We start from the raw sequence: 18,832 nt of genomic DNA, 5'->3' as shown, positions 1-18,832 counted from the left end.
TAAAAGTGTGTGTGTGTGTGTGTGTGTGTGTGTGTGTGTGTGTGTGTACTTTAGGATGATCTAGGTCAGAGCAAATGTCTTTTCTCCAAATAGCTGGGAGTTGCTTAAATAGCCAACTCTGGATGATTGAAATATTAATGCTTTCATCATTTTTTTCATATGGGCATGTTTATATCTCTATACACATTATACATAATATATTTACACAATAATTTGAATATGAAATCATATGGATTTCCTAAACTATGTAGACTATTAAAATGGATATAATTACTATGAATATATAAGTATAAGATGTTATATATAGTAGATGTTCAATAAATGATGTTTGATGTTGTTTTTTATTGAATTCTAGGTAATCATAATTATTTATGTATTTCAGGAAATTTTTTTAATTTAACTGCTTTTTAATATTCTTGTCCTATTTAAATAAGAATTTTTTAAGACTGCATTTTAAGTGTGACTTTAGTGAAATTTACTGTATTTTTTTCAACTTAGAATTTAAGTTGTGTGTTTTAAGATAGAGATATATCAGCTCAGTATCATTGCGATTACTAACAAACCAGCAACAAAAATTAGGGAGAAAGTTAGTCAATTCTAAATGACTGAATCACAGTAAAAAATTAGGAATGTGTGTAAATATTATTTGTAAAATAAAAATAGAAATATATATGTCATCAAATAATGGAATAGAATTATCAAATAATATATGGAAAATAACAGTCATTTCAACAAAGCATTGCAGAAGGTCTCAACAGAATCAAGCTGCCTGGATAAAAAAATAAAATGAAAAGAGTTTTAAGACATGGATGTTAGATAGATAGATAGATAGATAGATAGATAGATAGATAGATGATAGATATGGATGGATGGATGCATGGAAGGATGGGTCAGTGAGTGGATAGATAGACTTCCTCTCCATTATACCAACCTCTTCTCCATATCAACACACAAGTTTACTTGCACTGCCCACATGACACTATGCATGAAGAAATCTTGGATCTAAAAAGAGGTCCCCTAATTCTCAATGCAAAATCCAAAAGCTTCCCTTTTAACAGAAAAAAAAAAAAAAAGCTCCATCATGATCTACTTTTATGTACCTCCTGGTCCTCACCAGCTCCTGGTGACAACTTTGGTTTCTTTGTCTCCTTTGAAGCGATTCCTTGGCTTGGTCAGTAAGGACACAGTCACGACCCCAGGAAGAAAAGTTCACAGAACCCTAATGATGTATGTCGTGCATGCTCACTTCCCAGTAGCAGACATGAATGCAGTACTCCTTGATGGGACATTTTCTTCAGTTTTGTTTTATCTACACGTGAGCTCTACTCCCTTCTCCCCCCAAGTAGCTGATTCTTCCTCTGACCTTCTGCTGGTTTTTGTGTGTGTGTGCATGGCAGTGGATGGCAGGTGGACTTCATGGAGCAAGTGGTCTACTTGTGGGACCGAGTGCACACACTGGCGCAGGAGGGAGTGCACGGCGCCCGCCCCCAAGAACGGAGGCAAGGACTGTGATGGCCTCGTCTTGCAATCCAAGAACTGCACTGATGGGCTTTGCATGCAGAGTAAGTCAATTTGAACAAACAAAAGACAGGTGCGAGGCCTGAGGTTTAACCATTTGGATTTCTTGGAAATATTAAAATTAAGAATTCCGAACAAAAACAAAAAAAATGCAGTAATATGCCAGTATACTAGCTCTGTCTCAGAACTGAAAGAACTAATCCCCCAGGAACCAGAATGAATAATAACTGTCCAGTTAACAAATGACATACACAATATTGTGTTCTCTTGCGCAAAGAGTGATTTAGTCATATCCATGGGGAAACTGTCACTCTTTCCAGACCAAGGAACCATTCCTTAGTTTTATTTGAATTCATAAAAGGGCACGCTAAACTCCTCAGAGTAGAATCACATGACTTCGAAAAAGTAAGCTATTTATTCCTAATTCATGACCATTACCGAACCAATGTCCATGAATGTGAAATACATATAAAGCACAGGAAACGGTCCTGCAGATAGATTTACCAATTTACAGCAAATGCTTAGTGGGAGCATCTCCACAGGTCCTTGAAAATGCTAGGTTTGTGTTAATATTTGTTTAAAGGAAATAATATTAATAAAACAAAAATTTTAAAACTGGGTATAGAAGATTGGCTCGGGAATATAATGGGTGAGTAGGCTAAATATTCCCCATTTTTCATGACTTCATTTCTTAACTTTTCTTAATGAGATGGTAGTTTGATTTCCATACTTGCAAACTCTTACCACTTTGAGGAGCCCTAAAATATACAAAATTTACCATCTTACATGACCATGAATTAAGGTAGTAAAAATTGTTCTGGTATCACACCTATAGAGATGAATGGATGCTATCTTTGGATCTTAACTAAGAGCCACCAGATGTTGACATTAATTATAACATATTAACATTGCTTGCAGAACACAAGGAACCACATATATTTGTGTAGAAGTATTTATATTTATCATTTAAGAATAAAATATTTCACTTTCACCACATTTATGAAATTCTGTTTCCCTTCCAGTGTCTATACACACAAGGCCCTTGAAAAAGAAACCCTTACTTAAAATACAAATAAGTAATGACGTTGCTGACACAGAATAAAAATCCTACAGGCTTATTTTTCTGTCCACAGTATGTTGCTTTCTTTGAGAATTGGCAGCTACTGAGTGTAAAGCACAGCTTCTGGTTATGAGTTTCAGACTGCTACTGTGTATCTCACCAAGTTCCTATTAGAAATGCAAGAATGAAAAGAATATAGCTGTTTTCCTAACCATTAATCCAGAGATACAGGGTTAGTTCCTCTAAGCATGAGATTGAGTTGAAGATTAAAATAAAAACAGCACACACCAAGTTATTCTTTTTTTTAACATTTTTATAATTTAATATTCTTCCTTTAGTGGAGAACAAATTGATTCATATGATCAAAAAGTAACAATATTTGAAGTCTCTCTCTCCCACCCACCCCCCGTCCCTCATCTCTCTCCCTCTCTCCCTCTCTCAATACTGTATTTCAACTTTGGGTGATTTAACAACTACAGCTTCTATTGTGCATATTTTAAAATTCCCAAAGCAACCTATTTAACAAAAAATACAATGCTGCAAGATGGAACTTTGGGCCTTTAATTGGTTACACAAAATGACATCTACTAAATTATGACATTTGTCAAATACAAACATGACATATTCAAATTAAGACTTTCATGACATAGCATCCCCTTAGCATCTAGCTTGTTTCTTATGACACTAATAGAATTTTTTTTAATGTATGGATATTTGTCAGTAATGATGGCATGAAGTGGTTGTATAAATCAGAATTTTTTTTAATGTATGGATATTTGTCAGTAATGATGACATGAAGTGGTTGTATAAATCAGGAAGGCTACAAGAGAGGGTTTTGTTGTTTTCTTTTGTTTATTTTTTATCAAGTCTCTTGTTAGACTGAAACATTTGAGTGTTTGGATTAAAATCAGTCAGTTAAAAAGCTATTTCCTTTACAATTCTGATTTGCTATGTAACAGCCCTACTAAGTCAATGAACTCTTTCATCTGTCCTCCTATATCTACTCTAGAGCAACAGAAAATTGTAGTCTGTGCTATTGATTTCCTCAGTGATGAAAACCACAGAGATAGTGCTGCGCTGTGTAATGATAGTATTTTACAGTGAAAGCTATAGTTTCTACTTACCAGTAGGCTGGGTATTTCTGGCATAGCATTGCACCAAAGTCTTGAAAAGAAATAATACCTGCTCTTGGTCCATATTTTGGAAAACAAAGTCTTTCTAATAGTGAAAGTACCCAGCTTGCAAGAAGGATGAGGTCTATATTAAGAAATAGATTGGTGGTAAAAAGGACAGCCAGAAAGTTGCAATTGACAATTAGGAATTATCATTTAATATTTATTTACTTTAGGAGAATTAGTGTCTTTGAGGCATTAATAGTCTTTCATCAACATTGCAATGTTTATCTCAAAATAAAGCTAGTTACCATTGAACAGAGTATGCTATACCTCTGAAATTGTATTCCTAGTTGAAATTGTATACAAATGACTCTGATATAAATGTAGACATGCTGCTAGGTAGGAGAAATTCAAAGTTTATAATAGAGGTCAGTAGAATTCAGAAACCTAGACAATGTAGTGTAGTATATTTTAAAGGCAAATTGATACTTAAGAGCAATACAATGTGAAATATGTAGAGCATATTACTGTCAATTCTTATTCAGTAATGTGTTCAAAACAGTCATATTCAGTCACATTCCTTCCTTAACCACCTCCCTCAATACAAATAACTGACTCAAAATATGCAGAAATATAGGGTAAAATATTAAAACAAAAAATATACATACACACATGTATGGAGTGTATGTATATGTGTGTCTGAGAAATAATGAGTCAAGTTTGAAAGATAGAGAAATCCTCAAATCATCAAAATAAAATAGAAACTCAAAACTAGAGAGGTAACTGCATGAGTGGATACCAGAATAATCCAGAGGGGCATTGACCATGGATATAGATCCTAGGGATTGGGAGTTAGAGGTGTTGTTTTGGCACAGAGGCCTAGGCCCAGAATTTGCACAAGCCTGAGGCCGAGAGTTGAAATCTAGAGCCCTTGGAATAAAGCCGGGTCTCATAAGTGGCTGCTCCCACTTATGAGACCATCTAGAAAATTTTTACCCGCCAGCCCAGGGAAGCCACAGGAAAATTCATGACAGAGAAAATAAAAATGAAATCTTCACTTAAATAAAACCTATAGTAAAACCACAGTCCTACACCCAGATCTGCTCTGGAGTCTAAGATACAGTACTAAAGGAATAAAAAAAACGAAAGATATGTAATTAACATAGTTGCTGAAACTTCTAGGGTACCAGCAGAAGCAAACAACAAGCCATTCTCTTGAGTTCTTTCCACAACCCAAGTGCATTGGTCTCGAACAAAAATAGCCCACTCTTGGAAATGAGATTACAATACGCAGTTTCACATCACCCAAGGGAACAGTCTAATGCAAGAGAGAGTGCACAGCACAGTTAGTGAGTTACTTAGCACTCTCATAACATGGACTCAGAGCAATCTGAGTGAGAATATAAAGTAAATAAAAGTAAAAAGACAAACTGTATTTTTAAAAGACATATAAGCACAAATGCAAGAGTAGAATATGTAAAAAGGAGAGACAGATTTGGGGAAAAATCAAACGAATGCCTAGAAAGGTAAACAATTGAAAGTTAAAACTCAGTGGGAGGTTAAAGATCAAATCAGAGACAACTTTGGATACAGCTGAAGGGAAAATTAGTCAACTGGAATGTAAATCCTGTGAAACTCCTCAGACTACAGAGAAGAAAGATAAAGTAAGTGATTATATAAAAGGGAGGTTAAAACACATGTAGAAGAGAATGAGAATACCCAAGTTTGCTCAACAGAGCAAAATTTAAAAGATTTTCAGACGATTGAAATGGAGAGGGCTTACAATTCACAAACTATCACTGAGTAAACTACTAAAAATATAAAATAAAAATTGATTCTTTAAAAAAAAGAGAGAGACCAATGAAGAGGCAGGAAATACAGATGGAAGTAAATTATTGACAGCCTTAACATGAAATATGGGAAAGTGTGATCTGAGTTAAATTTTTCTAATTTCTGTATAGTGTTCAGTAAAAAAAAAACACTATTTGCATTCAATCCCATTGATTCAAGTTTACCAATTAAAATAGTAAGCCTAACTACACACATAAAAGGTGGGTGTATAAATTCAAAATAAGATTTTTAAGGGCAGGAAAGGAACAACAACAAAAAAAAAACCATAGTAAATGAAAACAATAATTTAATTAAGATGGTACAGACAAAGGATCATCATATGTCATGGGTAATAATGTAAATGAATTAAATTTACCTGTTAAAGGAGGTTCAAAATTGAAAATTGTAATAAAAAAATCCCGTTTGATACTGTTTAGGAGAGACAGACTTAAATCCATAATTATAGAGAAAGATTGAAAGCTAGAAAGTGGAACTTAACAGTATAGTGAAAACTTTATTTTAAAATAGCTTTGACTATCTAATTAGGCCATTATTAATTCAACTTCATCTCCCGTTACGCCTAAGTAACACATACCAGAGATTGGTTTTGCTCATAGTTTTAATTTAGGTGTTTGTTTTTCTTAGACTCTATGGTTTTTAGAATATTTAATTTTCTACAGAGTAAGTAATCAAAAATTTTCTAAATTGTTTACCACACTCCCAGTTTTGTGTTTCAAACACTTCAGAAAATACGTGGTTCCCCAATGTCAAATGAAATTTTTCATCAAACTCTTCAAGGGTTTCTTACAAGATGATTGGATATTTTACAGGTATAATAATGCTAAATGTTAATAAATGTGCAAAGTGAAGTCTCTTGTATTTTTTCTAATGGGAATGCAACTTTTTACAATTATTTGGGGAAGCAATTTGACAATATTAGTTAAGAGCTTCAAAATTGTTTATACCCATTGGTCCAGTAATCCTACTTTAATGAATAAATTTTAAGAAATTAATCTAAATACCTGAGAAGATATATGCCAAATACGCTTTACATTCTTTATAATTTATTGTAAAAAAAATTAGAAACCTGAAAATCCAGTATTAGAGCAGTGGTTAAATAATAATATGGCACTTACATAAGGTGGAATATCATACAGCCACTAAAATGTTTTTGATGGTTTAACATGGAAAAGCAGAATATGGACTTAACAAATGCATTTAGTCATAACTATGTAGAAGTAAGCTTAGGAAAAAGATGAATGGAATGTATGCATTTATTTTTGACCAGTGAGATTGCAAGTAATTTCTTTCTTTTTCAATATGCTTTTTATTCACTGTGTTCTTTATACTTGGCTTTTCATTATGTTTATAACTGTAAATGACTTTCTAAAAAAGAGATGTTGAAGATTGGCTAGAACAACTGTATGATCCTGGAAGCAGGAATCTTGGGATTTGAGAAATAGCAATATCACTGACTTGTCCTAGAAAATTGGTCCCATTGATTCAAATTAGATTTGATTAAAATTTGATTACCAAAAAAGTATTTGCACAAGAGATTTGCATAACCCCTAGTTGTATAGAAACCCCGGGCTGGCAAGAGTTACTTACAGCCAGTATATCAAGGGTATATATAAAAGGATTTCAAAGACACAGGGATTTGGAACTGAGTTATATTTTGCATTATTTCCGAGTTGCCTATTATACACATATCACTCTGTCCTTGCAAGCACATTATTCTTAAACTGTTGGATGAATTGGATTCATTACAAGATGCTGTGTAATTTCATTTGTGAAACAAGGTCATGGTCTTTAAGCAATTTCAGAAGCTCCACTAAATTTTTTAGGCCATCCATACACATTAGTTGATACTGAAGTATAAAATATATCATGTATATGTTACACTGGATATACGTTCATTGGCCTGAAAAAAGTATTTCCTACACTGGAGACCCTACAATTCAAATTAAGAACTTCAAAAAGTTGTGTTATTTCATGGGAATGCATTATTAAAGAAGACATCAGAGTCAGTTATTGTCCCAGAAAGAAGTTGGACCTTTTTGGTTTATAAGCACATTGTTAATTTTAAAAAAATAAATAAAAATTAAAGAATAAAAAAAACCTGGACACCTTAGGTATGTTAAATGGTGTGGATCGCATCCAACAAGAAAGGGTAGATAACTTGGGACATTTTACTATTGAAAATAACTAAACACACATGCCTGATATGAGAAACTTAACAGATTTCCCTGTTTTTACTTAATAATACTAGAGAATCGTGTATCTTATTCAGAAGGCAGTATTGGAAAGTCCGTTATGCTGTCTGCCCATTTAGGTTGCTTTATATCATTTCTAAAAGTATATAAAAGCAGCCCCTGGTTCTACAATACAATTTTGAAATTGGATTTCCATGAAATGGTTCCAAGCACAGAGAGAGAGGGAGAGAAAAGGCGGCGGGGAGGAGAGAGATGGAGAGAAACTGGACACAGAGAAAAAGAGATATAGAAGAAGAAAAAAGCATTTGAAAAAATCCCCCAAAATGCTAAGCCAATGAGCATGTTTACATTTTATGTTGAAATACAATAATATTACCAAGACCTAATAACTCTTAACTTTTACAATCTCTATAATGAATTTCTGGTAAGATCTACTTTGTCATGGTTGGCATATAATGGTTTAATCCATGCTTCCCTCTTCCTTTAGAAAACAGCAATCCAAAACTATATACGTAGCTTGGCCCAGAAGTGGTGTTTCATACGTATTTATGAATATACTCAGATTATTACATGACTGCAGCCATTCCTCTGGACTTTAGTTTTTAATCCCATTCAAAGATTAGAGTCCCACATAGGGATGTGTCACAGTTTAGATGCAAATTTAGAATTCCTTCTTGCTGAAGAGGGTTTATGCCACAGTAGATAAATTAAAAATAACAATTTACAAATAAGAACTGCCTGGAATTGTGTCTGCATCAGTGAACTTCCTGACTTTGGGAAATTAAAATGTTATGCAGTCTGCAAATTTAACACTTTCTACTCATTAAAAAATTTACATGTCGCTTCCATTAATTCTCATGTACAGAGGAAGTGGCAGAACTCTGTGTAAATTGTGGTGTCGACATACTGCATACCAGGACCCCTGGAATCCTACGTTTGTTGAAATGTGGGGAAATAATTTACCTTTACAAATAGTGTCTTCTTGACTTGAGAATGATGTGTTTATAACCGCCTGGTAGGCATTTGAGAAGGCGCTAGTCAGTTTCCAGTGAGATTCTTGTCAGCACAGCAATTTGATAGGAAAGAGTAATTGTGAGTGTCAGACAGTGAGTGCTTTTATCTCCAGTTTGGAAGAAGCTGATGTCATAGCTGGGTTTGTATCATCCTTGCTATGCGTGGTGTCCCAGCTGGCAAATAAATATTCTGTAAATATTCTGGCTGCCCAACACGGTGCTCTGCCGCCTCCGGTGTAGTAAGTGCGGTTTGCTTTAGCGTCTTTCCCTTCTGCTAAAACATTTTCCTGTTTTTGAAAGCAGGGATGTGGTTAGAAAGTTTAGCCCACAGAAACCTGCCGAACACCTATGGGGGCCCCAAGCAAATCAGTGCGAGAGGACAAGGGCAAGGTCTTCAGCTTCTAGGATGGAAAGGAAACTCCAAGGGAATCAAGAAGGGTCCCAGCTTCCACAACCACAGCAAAGCCGAGACTCCTCCAAGGTCATGTCCCTGCCGGACCAGCGCTTTTGCTTAAGTATTCCTTTTGCCTAAAACCCCAGCCACTAGGGTGATGGTATCCTACAGACCAGCCTCGGCTTCAGCACGCCTCCTCCTTTTACTTTTTCTGTCAGGCGTCTTCACCACCATGAATTACAGTATCACTGCTGTTGAATTTGAGAGTGTACTATTCTTCAGGAACATTGATGAGGAGAGAGTCTACTGCATTAGAAACACTTAGGCAGCTGATCTGCAGGTTTGATCTGACTCAACTGTTGGATGAAATTTCAGACATTCCTTCTTCATCCACTGTGAGTCATGAGAGAAGACTTTTACATCCTGGGATGTTAATTCCCTGCTGTTCATGTTCAGAAGGGCGTGGTTGTTACCATAGGAACGGGCTGTGGATGAATTTTGTAAGGCGTGGCCCGCTGTCCTGTGATGCTGTAGGATGGGGGATGACCGTGGCAATCTAGATAACTGACATCAGTGATAAGAAAATGTTCTTTTCAATTTTTGTTGTCATGTCCTAGGATTTATGTATTCATTTATTTGGAGTTCCTTAAGCCCCTGTCAATAAATAAACCCTCAGAAGAGTGGTAAATTATAATAAATGACCATGAGTGTCTTTGACAGACCTGACCTTTGACATCATTAGTGCGGTCCTGATGGGCTTGCTAGATAAGAACCAACCTAAAAGGAAGAAAACAAAATCTGGACATGTTTATTTTGAACGGCCCTTGAGATTTTTAATAAGAGCATTAGCATCGGAAGAAATGTGAGAAAAATCACATATTTGGGCTGTATGTAAAGTCACCAGCGAAAGGAAAGATCGAGCAGCCGGGTCAAAGAGAGGGGAAAATCCATGGGGAATAGAGATTTTTCTAACGCTAGGATCATAAAAATAAGGACAAATCTTATGAAGTGGTTTGGTAAACTTCAGATGCATAAATATGCTAAAACTAACCAGAAACTTGATTATTTAAAAACATGCACTTTTATAGAACAGACTCAATGCTGTTATAAACTATAATTGAGTTATATTTATAACTTACATACTAGCCCCCATATAAGATACAAATTAATCCTCTATTTGATCCTCACAGTATCATAAAATCTCTTTAGATGTATTAAGGTAGTAGAAGCAGCTCTGTATTGAAATATATTGAGTAAACCTTGAGGGCAAGCAGGAACACCTTATAAAACTCCACCCACCTCCCTTTTGACTAGAGATTCGATAGCAAATGTGAAGAAAGAGTTTTAATTCTCGGATATGTACATCTAGACTTTCCTTATAGGTGTTCCTTAAATCTGCCTCAGGAGTTCTCAAACTTTGAAGGGCATAAAAATTATTGATTCATTAAATTAAAAAAATTACTGTATCATATATGTTTTAACTTAAAGGAATTTTCAGACTAATTTTTAATTTTGTTCACTTTCCATCTAACGTACTGACTTTTAAGTCCTGGCATAAGTTGCTTCTGACTCCAATCTGCTGTGATCTGCTGGCCAACCTAAAGCAAAATGACTTGTTTCAATATAATTAAACTCAAAATACACAAAAAATAACCTTATAAGTAGAACTTTTGCTAATCCTCCACTAAGAACCCTGTTTTGCAAAGAAAGAAACTGAGGCATAGAATTGAAACAGCCCACAAGTTAACATGAGAGCCAACTAAGAACCCAAATCTGGCTCGTGGTATAGTAAGCCTTTTTTCATGCGGGCTCTTGGAGGCTGGAAGCAAATGGTTGTCAGCTTTTATTGCTCTAAAATATGATTTTCTTCTGATGTGTAGTGTCCCTGCAATTATTGGTGTTTATTCCTTTTTTCCTGTTGGCATCTTTTTGGAAGGGAATGATGTTTCTCTTTTAAATATTTATTTATTGTGACGTTTTGTGCCAAATACAATACGATTATCATACATTTATGATACATCATTCCAGCATGGCTCTCCAGTTACTTCAGAGTAGAAACTCCCAAGCTCAGTGTCCCTCTTTGCTTGCCCCACACTTGAAATAAAAGATGCTGTTTGGAAGTTGTTTCATTTAAGCAGGAAAATCTCTTCTTTTAGCTTTCTCCTGAATATCAATGATAACATTTCCAATGAAGAGGTGTTTTATAGTTGAAATAATTAGCATTACCTCATTCAATAACCGAATTGCAAATTAAGCCATGAACATATCAAGTCCTTTTCTATTATAGCCTTGTCGCTCCTCATTTAAATGTACTAATTAATGCCCACACCTACTTACATATACTGCTGAGGCTGTAGCCAGAGAGCTGGGATCTGACCCTTGCATTGCTGGTTCATCAGCAAGTCCCTTCAACAGCTCTATGCTCTGGCTCTTTAGTCTGCAGATAGACAGAAAGGGGTTAGAATGGAAAATTGTAATCAATGATCTGTTTTAACTCCTGGGAGTTTGTGAGTTAGGAAGGGCATAGACTTGATTTTGAGGAATTTAAACCCATCCGGTGATACGCAGAGGTTCAGGCATTTCTCACATCAGCATATTTGCTTGATAATTTTTTCTACTAAAATAGTACTTATGGCATAAAAGCAGTCTGTATTCTCTGTTTTAAAAAGCTAATCATACATTCATGATAATTTTGGCTATTGTCTATTATGTTTCACATGAAAAGAAAATTTTTTAAAAGACTAGAAAAATCAAAACTGTTGCTGTGTATTGGAGAAATGAAGATTTATGTATAGCTGCTGACTTTGTTTCTGAGAGTTCCCAAATATAAACCCGCCAAATAGACTGTGTTCAGGCATATTATTACACAATTACGAGCCATGTACTTGAGGATAACTCGATGTTACTTACTGCAGTATAAAACCAAGGTAAGTTTGCTTTCCTTTTTAAGATACGTGGGTACGGGCTCTCCTCTTTCATAATAGTGGAACGTCAGCTGAAAAATATGGGCAACCCTACCTCCAGTCTCAAGGATGACCCTGTGAAATTAGAAAAAGGCACTCCTTCCCCCACCGTCAGCTGGACCGTTGTTAGACTAACAATCCACATGGACAATCCACACCGCTCTGAATGGGGCCACCCAGAGTCGGACAATGCCATCTTAATTGATGGGAGGGTGGAAACCAAATTTTAATCGCAACACTTTTGGTTACTTTAAAATATCACTTCTCACCTTTGGGACTCTGTTTCCTCACCCGAAAACAATTGAACTAGATAACCTCTTCAAATGCTGTTTTAAGCAATTGTGAGGTGTTTTCCAGCATAAGGGGCATTTCACTAACTCTTTAATACATCCTCCTCTTGCTTCAGTTTCCATACTATTTAGGTCTGCCCTTAAAGTGGCTCTGCACAGACTTCCTCCAGTCCCTTTTCTCCCAGATCAGGAAAATCTCTCCATTGAAAAATAAACATTCTTTAAAATTACTTTGCATTTACTTTTAATAATTCCTAAAGGAGGTCGTGGGGCATGAGCATTTCCCATAGCAGAAGCCCCGTTCTGGGGCTGGCCTCCCCTAGATGCACTTATCGAGGGCCTCACAACCAGGGGGACAAGTCTTACATCTTTCCCCGAGCCCCAAGCCTTTGCTCCTTCTAGCAGTCCAAGAGCCATGGCTTTGGAAGTCGTCACCAATGGAGGTGCGTTTTCTTCCCAATGGTCCTTCCATTAGATCGTTCTAATTGCAGGACATTCCGTATCTTTGGCCCTCACTCGCTAAGTACCACAAACAACTCCCTAATCATTAGGACAACCAAAAACACACCTCCCCTGCCCCAATTCCAAACACCCCCTTTAGAAGCAGCACCACCTCTGGTTGAGAAACTGTTTTAGCATCAAGTTGCACTCTGGCCCTGGAAATTTGCTTCGGAAGCATGCCACTGTATGGTTGCCAGAAGCCACAAAGGCCGTAAACCCCTTTCAAAGGAGACCGTGAAAGAGTATATGGTATTTAAAAGAGTGCATTGCTCATGGTTTCTCCGAAAAACTGCGCTCTCTGTCTCTGTCATAACTAAGGAACCTGAAGTTCAAACGAATTTCCTGAGGTCACTCTTTAAATAATGGGCTGAGTTGACTCTACAAATAAAATCCCTTAAGAACCTAGAGTCTTAGTGTACTTACAGTGTGCATCATAATGCTTTTGATAGAGTTGTCATTTATCGACTGCTTGCCACGGACCAGCCCTTTACAGATCTCATTTATCCTTTCCTCAGCTCTGTGGGAGTGAGGACTCGTGTTCCCTTACATGGATTAGAACACTGAGACGTAGAAAAGGGAAGCGGTTTGACCAGGCTCTCACAGTTAAGGAAGCAGCAGAGCTAGGATTCAAACTGAAAAATGAAAAGCTCCATTTCACCGCCTTGGCCAAGAGCCCTGGTGCCTTTTTTGATGGCTTTCTTTCAAGTAGTAAGAAAGTTAACTGAAATCCCTAACTTATGAGCCGGGCTGTTGATTGGGACGTGAAAAACAATTATTTTGCACTGGGTTCGGCCAGAGATGTTATTTTTCATTATTGCTAGGACTGCTCCCAGCAGGGTCACCTCATTAGCTGAGGAAAATGTCCCCTGTTGTTCCGTGAGAGATGGATCAGATGGAGGAGCGTAAAAACAAACTCTTAAAAAGTGATTCTCCGTTCCCCTCATTTAGGGGATGGAACAGTAATCCCCTTCTTTTCTGATTCCCAACCTCCTAAGTGATGTTTTAGCTCTGTAGTTGTAGAAGTGTTTTGAAAAGGATGGAAAAAGTTTTAGAGTTACCTTCCAAAACTCTTTATCAGTGTTTCCATAACAGAGTAAATTGGGGTGTTGAGCCATTAGTGAGTATACCTAATACTCTGGTCTGTTTTAAATGTCCCCGTGTAGGAAAATAACACAGCTTTGGCTAGACTGGGCCTCATCGACTATGAGGAATAGCTAACAGTGAGGTTTTCATATTTTTAAATTTCTGTCTTATTTTAGAACAACCTCAAATGCAAACACTTCATCAACTATATTGATAGACATCTCCCAAGCCATGTGTCACAGAAACCATCCATAAAACCCTGTCACTTTGCTCCCTTTGCTCCCCATTATCTAGAGAAAAACCAAAGCACTCTTTTCAAAATTACGTTCGATCACAGGATTTTTGTCTCCTTTAGGATAAAATCAAAATGCTGCATCATGGCCCACCAGGCCTGCGTGTGGCTGCTTCTCACCCCTCTGAACCTGCCTGCTCCCTCTTCCTCTCTCTCACGTCCCTCTCACCGCTCCATTTTTATGTCAGGACTTCCGCATTTACTGTCCCTCTCTGGACCATCGTTCCCTCCTGATCTCAGCTTGCCTGATTCTTTCTCGTTCAAGTTTCAGCTCAAATCCCACTTTTCCTAAAGATTTATTTATTTATTTGAGAGAGAGAGAGAGAGAGCAGGGTGAGGGGCAGAGTCCCTGCTGAGCGCTGAGCCGCACACCCAGGACTCCATCTCACAACCCTGAGATCACGACCTGAGCCGAAATCAAGACTCGGACACTTAACTGACTGAGCCACACAGGAGCCCCTCGAATCCCATTTCAAAAGAAAATTGCTCCCTGATTTCCTAAGTTGTTTATCCCTTTATCTCCAGTCATATTATGTTCTTTTGTTCTATTTTTCAAAAGAAATTTTTTCAGCATTTGAATTGATCTTATTTATTATTTTTACTTGTTTACTTTCTGTTAAACTAAAGCAAAAGCGGTGGCTTTTCCCATCTTGTTTGTCATGGTACCCCATGCCTAGAATATTAGTGTATGTGCTGCCGAAGTGAGCACCCCCCATGCCTAGACTAGAACCCAGTGTATATACGTGGACATGGGCTCAAAAGTATTCGTTAGACGAATGAATGAGTGAATGAATTCCAGGTCTGTGCCTAGAATGAAATAGAAGTCTCAGATGAATACCGTAAGTCACCAAAATATTTATTGAGTTGTGTAGATCTACATAAATATGGAGAAGTTGAGATTAAAATCAAAATTATAACATTCCTTTTTATTATTCCTCGCTCTGCCTGTCAAGAACAGGGATTCTGTTGGGAAATGGAGACAAAAGCCAAGGCATGCCCAGAACTGCTTCACAGGGAGAAATTTCCGACCATGTTGTATCTCTTTGGAGGTAGCCTTCTCCCTCTGTAAGATACAATTCTCCTGCTCACTCCAGCAGGCCCACGCTGATTCTTAACAAAATCTTCAAGGTGAACATGGGAGCAACCCCAGATGTCCTATTTTACACTAGTTTCCAGGCCTTCTAGCCTGCAAGAAATGAATCTTTTGACATCCCTCTACCTAACACCCTTCCTACCAGAGTGGCAACACCAGTCACCTTATCTCTTCTGCTGGCAGTGAACTTGTATGGTCTGAAGTCTTCGGTTTTTAAAATAAATCACCTTTCTTCCAGTGCCTGTATATGTCCCAGATGTCCTTTTATTGAGTTCACAGAATACAAATGGAAAAAGGTTATTACCAGACAGAAGTGTTTAAAAATGAAAATCAAACCTAATACATGGACTCAGACAACTGGAATAAGGAATATAATATTTATAAAACTGAGTAGGAGGCTGCAATCATTGCTCTAAAATAAAGCATTAAAAATTAATTCAGAGCAAACTTGTCTGTGCTACAGCAAACCTCTCTTTCATTAAGGTAGCACTGCATGTTTCCGCAGAATTAGTTCCCCAAAATAGGTAAATAGCTTGTAAGAACTGAGTGTTCTGCAAACTACAGAGGATCTACCTGAGGCACGGTTTAGAGTTACCTTTAGTATTCGAGCATGACAGACCTTTAATTTTGAACCAATTAATTGTGATTCTTGCAAGTTCTCTACATTTTTTTTTTGTCCTTGAGGATTACCAGGAAAGTTTAATTCATATGCTTCTTATTCATTTTAATTTGATTAATCCAGTGGTACTGTATCATTTGATCCATTCATATGTTGCAGAATATTAAATATTAGGAAACTCAGGATGCCAGTTAAAAGTTACCCTTTTAAATTTTTTATAGATTTTTCATTTCAAAAAATTTGTATTCCCCATTTTTAAATGTTTTCTCCCAGTCTTCTTCTTGACATTATTTTTATCATCATCATCATCATCATCTTTCCTACCTTGCCATATATTAAAAAGAAAGAAAAATAAAACTGCTAGTGTTATCTCTGCATTTATTGTTGAGATGAGGTTTTTATTTCTCTCAATTTATACTATTCCTCTGAAGCCCTAAAATAAATAACCTTATAATCTCTAGGCTCTATTGATTTTTGAATGATTTCAAATAAAAAGCATCCAGTTTCCATTGCATTGACAAACTGCTCAGTCCCTAGGCAAAACCTATTGGATTCCTTTTAAATGGAGGGACAAGAAACAACCAAAATTCCAAAAAGTGGATTTGAGATGGAGGGAAGAAGGGTGGTCTCTGCTCAGCTCAGTAAATGGGTATTTAACCTTTGACCAATGATGACAGGTCTCCTTTAGTTCTATTAGACCAAGAGCAAGCTGTTATGATTAAATAAAAAAGAAAAAAACTGCTTAGAGCCTTGCTGAATATGTCCTGGGAATTTAAGCATATGGCAGGGATAAGGAAAAAAGATTTTCCTTATGCTAATGACCCTTGATGTCTGAAATAAATTAGATCCATTAGAGTTTATGCTCAATAAAAGAAAGACTTTAAGCACTCCAAAGTTAGTGACTCGAGACCAGTTTTACTCTGAAATTCAATCTGCCTACTTATTAATTCTTGGTGAGGCTCCAGAGCAGACAGGAGATGCAAAATCATAATTCTGTACTGAACCAGAATCTTAAAGGACCACAGGTTTCTTTTCCTTTTCTTTTAATTAAACCATTTTTCATGCTTCTTGTTTTGTTTCCCTCATTAATTTGATTTTGTTCCCATTTTTGTTTCATTTTTTGTTCCTTTCAAGGTTTCCTTTATCCTATTTCAACTGAACAGAGAACCCAGAATGAATATGGATTTTCTTGTAAGTTTGATGTTTGGTTTTTATGTTGCTGAATAATCATTTAACGTGATTGCCCCCAGTTCAAGTTTACCTTTCTTTGGATCACAGATGTGCACACAGGAAATAGGCGCCTAATATATTCTAACATGAGAAACAAATTAGATTTTCACTGCCAAAGAGAAGAAAGGAGGGTCATTTTAAGCCACTGCCAGCTTTCCAATCTATTAGTCTGCCATTCAGTCCCAATAGCTGACAAACCATATCATGAAATATGCTGATCTAATAATGGGCCCAGTTCCGATGCTAAAAAGTAAAGGGGTGAGAAAAGGCAGATCTGTTGAGTTAGGAAACATTCAGGTTGGGGAAGTAATTACAGCCTGGTAAAGTAAAACCATAAGGATTTAGATAGAATATTCTGGCTGGAGTTGAGAAGGCTGTGGCAGGGGCTCGAATACTGCCCAGCTGCACAGTGAGGTCCGGGCTCAGAAAGCAGTGTTCACGCAACCAGGAGGGTTTGAGCTGTCACTGGGATTTTGAAAAGATCTGTGGATATCGACTTGATGGATGGGAAAGCAGATATTCTGGAAACTTCGGGAAAGATAATAGTAAAAAAACAAACAACCCCCCCCAAAAAAACGAAACCTCTCACATACAGTGCATTTAAATACAAAATGCTGAAAGAGATGGAGCAGTTGCCAACAGGGAATTCCTTTATACTGTCCATGTGTCAAAGAAACATGTCAAAGACCCCAGAGTTTGGGTGAGCCTTTGGCAATCTACATGACGAGTCATTTGCCCATATCCACTATGTGGCTGTGCGTTTTAGGACAGAATCACGGCTCCTCAACTCTTAGGAGGCCCTGGGACTTACATATCTGAAAATTCCCTCCCCCCAAAATGCATGTGCATATAAAATGGAGCAGAAAAAGGCTGTTCTTGACCCCCTGAAATACCAGTCTAATCTCCTCTTTTACAGTGATTGGAAAAGCTTTGGTTAACTTTGCTGAAAGTGTCTGTGGGTCACACAGAACTAAAAACAGACTTAAAGGTGCCTGTGGAGTTCTTAGAAAGGTTTCATTTTATTCATTTTTTTCATTTATCAGCTTCTATCACCTTTTGGGGTTGGATCGAAGCATGTCTTATGCCACCAAGGCAATATGCAACATTTACAGGAATTTTCCTCTGGCTTTACCCAGAAACAGAGCCCCAACTGACTGCACACTGTATTGGTCAAATGCTTAATTGCCTTCTGGGGTAGTCTGACCTTTTTGATCACTGAACCAGGCCTTTATGGTACTCAGTGCACCATCTAGACATATTTGATTCAGTAACAAGTAGTTCAAATGTAAATCTCTGACCAGTGACCATGAGAAGCTCACGGTTCTCAGAGGTAATACCGAATCCATATCAAAAGCCTAGAGTTATCGGCATCGACCTCTGCTTCCCAGATCTGGGTCTTCTGAAAGCACACCTTTTAAATCCAACATGTTTGCTTCTAATATTTGTTTTGCTTAGTTATGTACACCATTCCCAGCCACCCCTTCCTTGATTTAGGGGAAAGTGAGAAGACTGTTATGGAAAGTGATTTTATGACTTGGAATGATACTTAGGAAAATATTCTAGTTCAATAAATACACAGATTCAGGACATGCCGGATAGTTCTAACAGTATTTATGTT

The 18,832-nt window shown here is 37.1% G+C and overlaps 1 protein-coding gene across 5 annotated transcripts in view; it reads left to right on the top strand.

Annotated features, from left to right (window-relative positions):
* UNC5C (unc-5 netrin receptor C) overlaps positions 1-18,832 on the top strand; it is a 343,699-nt gene that overhangs the window by 277,424 nt on the left and 47,443 nt on the right. For 3 of the 5 annotated variants that reach the window (XM_073891991.1, XM_073891990.1, XM_073891993.1), the window contains exons 7-8: positions 1,398-1,562; positions 17,119-17,175. The exons of 1 other annotated variant lie outside the window; for it this stretch is intronic. In XM_073891991.1, coding sequence (XP_073748092.1) covers positions 1,398-1,562; positions 17,119-17,175 — 222 coding nt within the window. The remainder of the gene's footprint in view (positions 1-1,397; positions 1,563-17,118; positions 17,176-18,832) is intronic. One more of the 5 variants, XM_025873550.2, reaches the window with a different exon arrangement.

This window comes from Callorhinus ursinus, unplaced genomic scaffold (assembly GCF_003265705.2).
Source record: "Callorhinus ursinus isolate GAN/ISIS: 27379988/994484 unplaced genomic scaffold, GSC_fseal_2.0 scaffold4, whole genome shotgun sequence".
NCBI lineage: Eukaryota > Metazoa > Chordata > Mammalia > Carnivora > Otariidae > Callorhinus > Callorhinus ursinus.
This window is presented reverse-complemented; position numbering and strand designations above follow the sequence as displayed.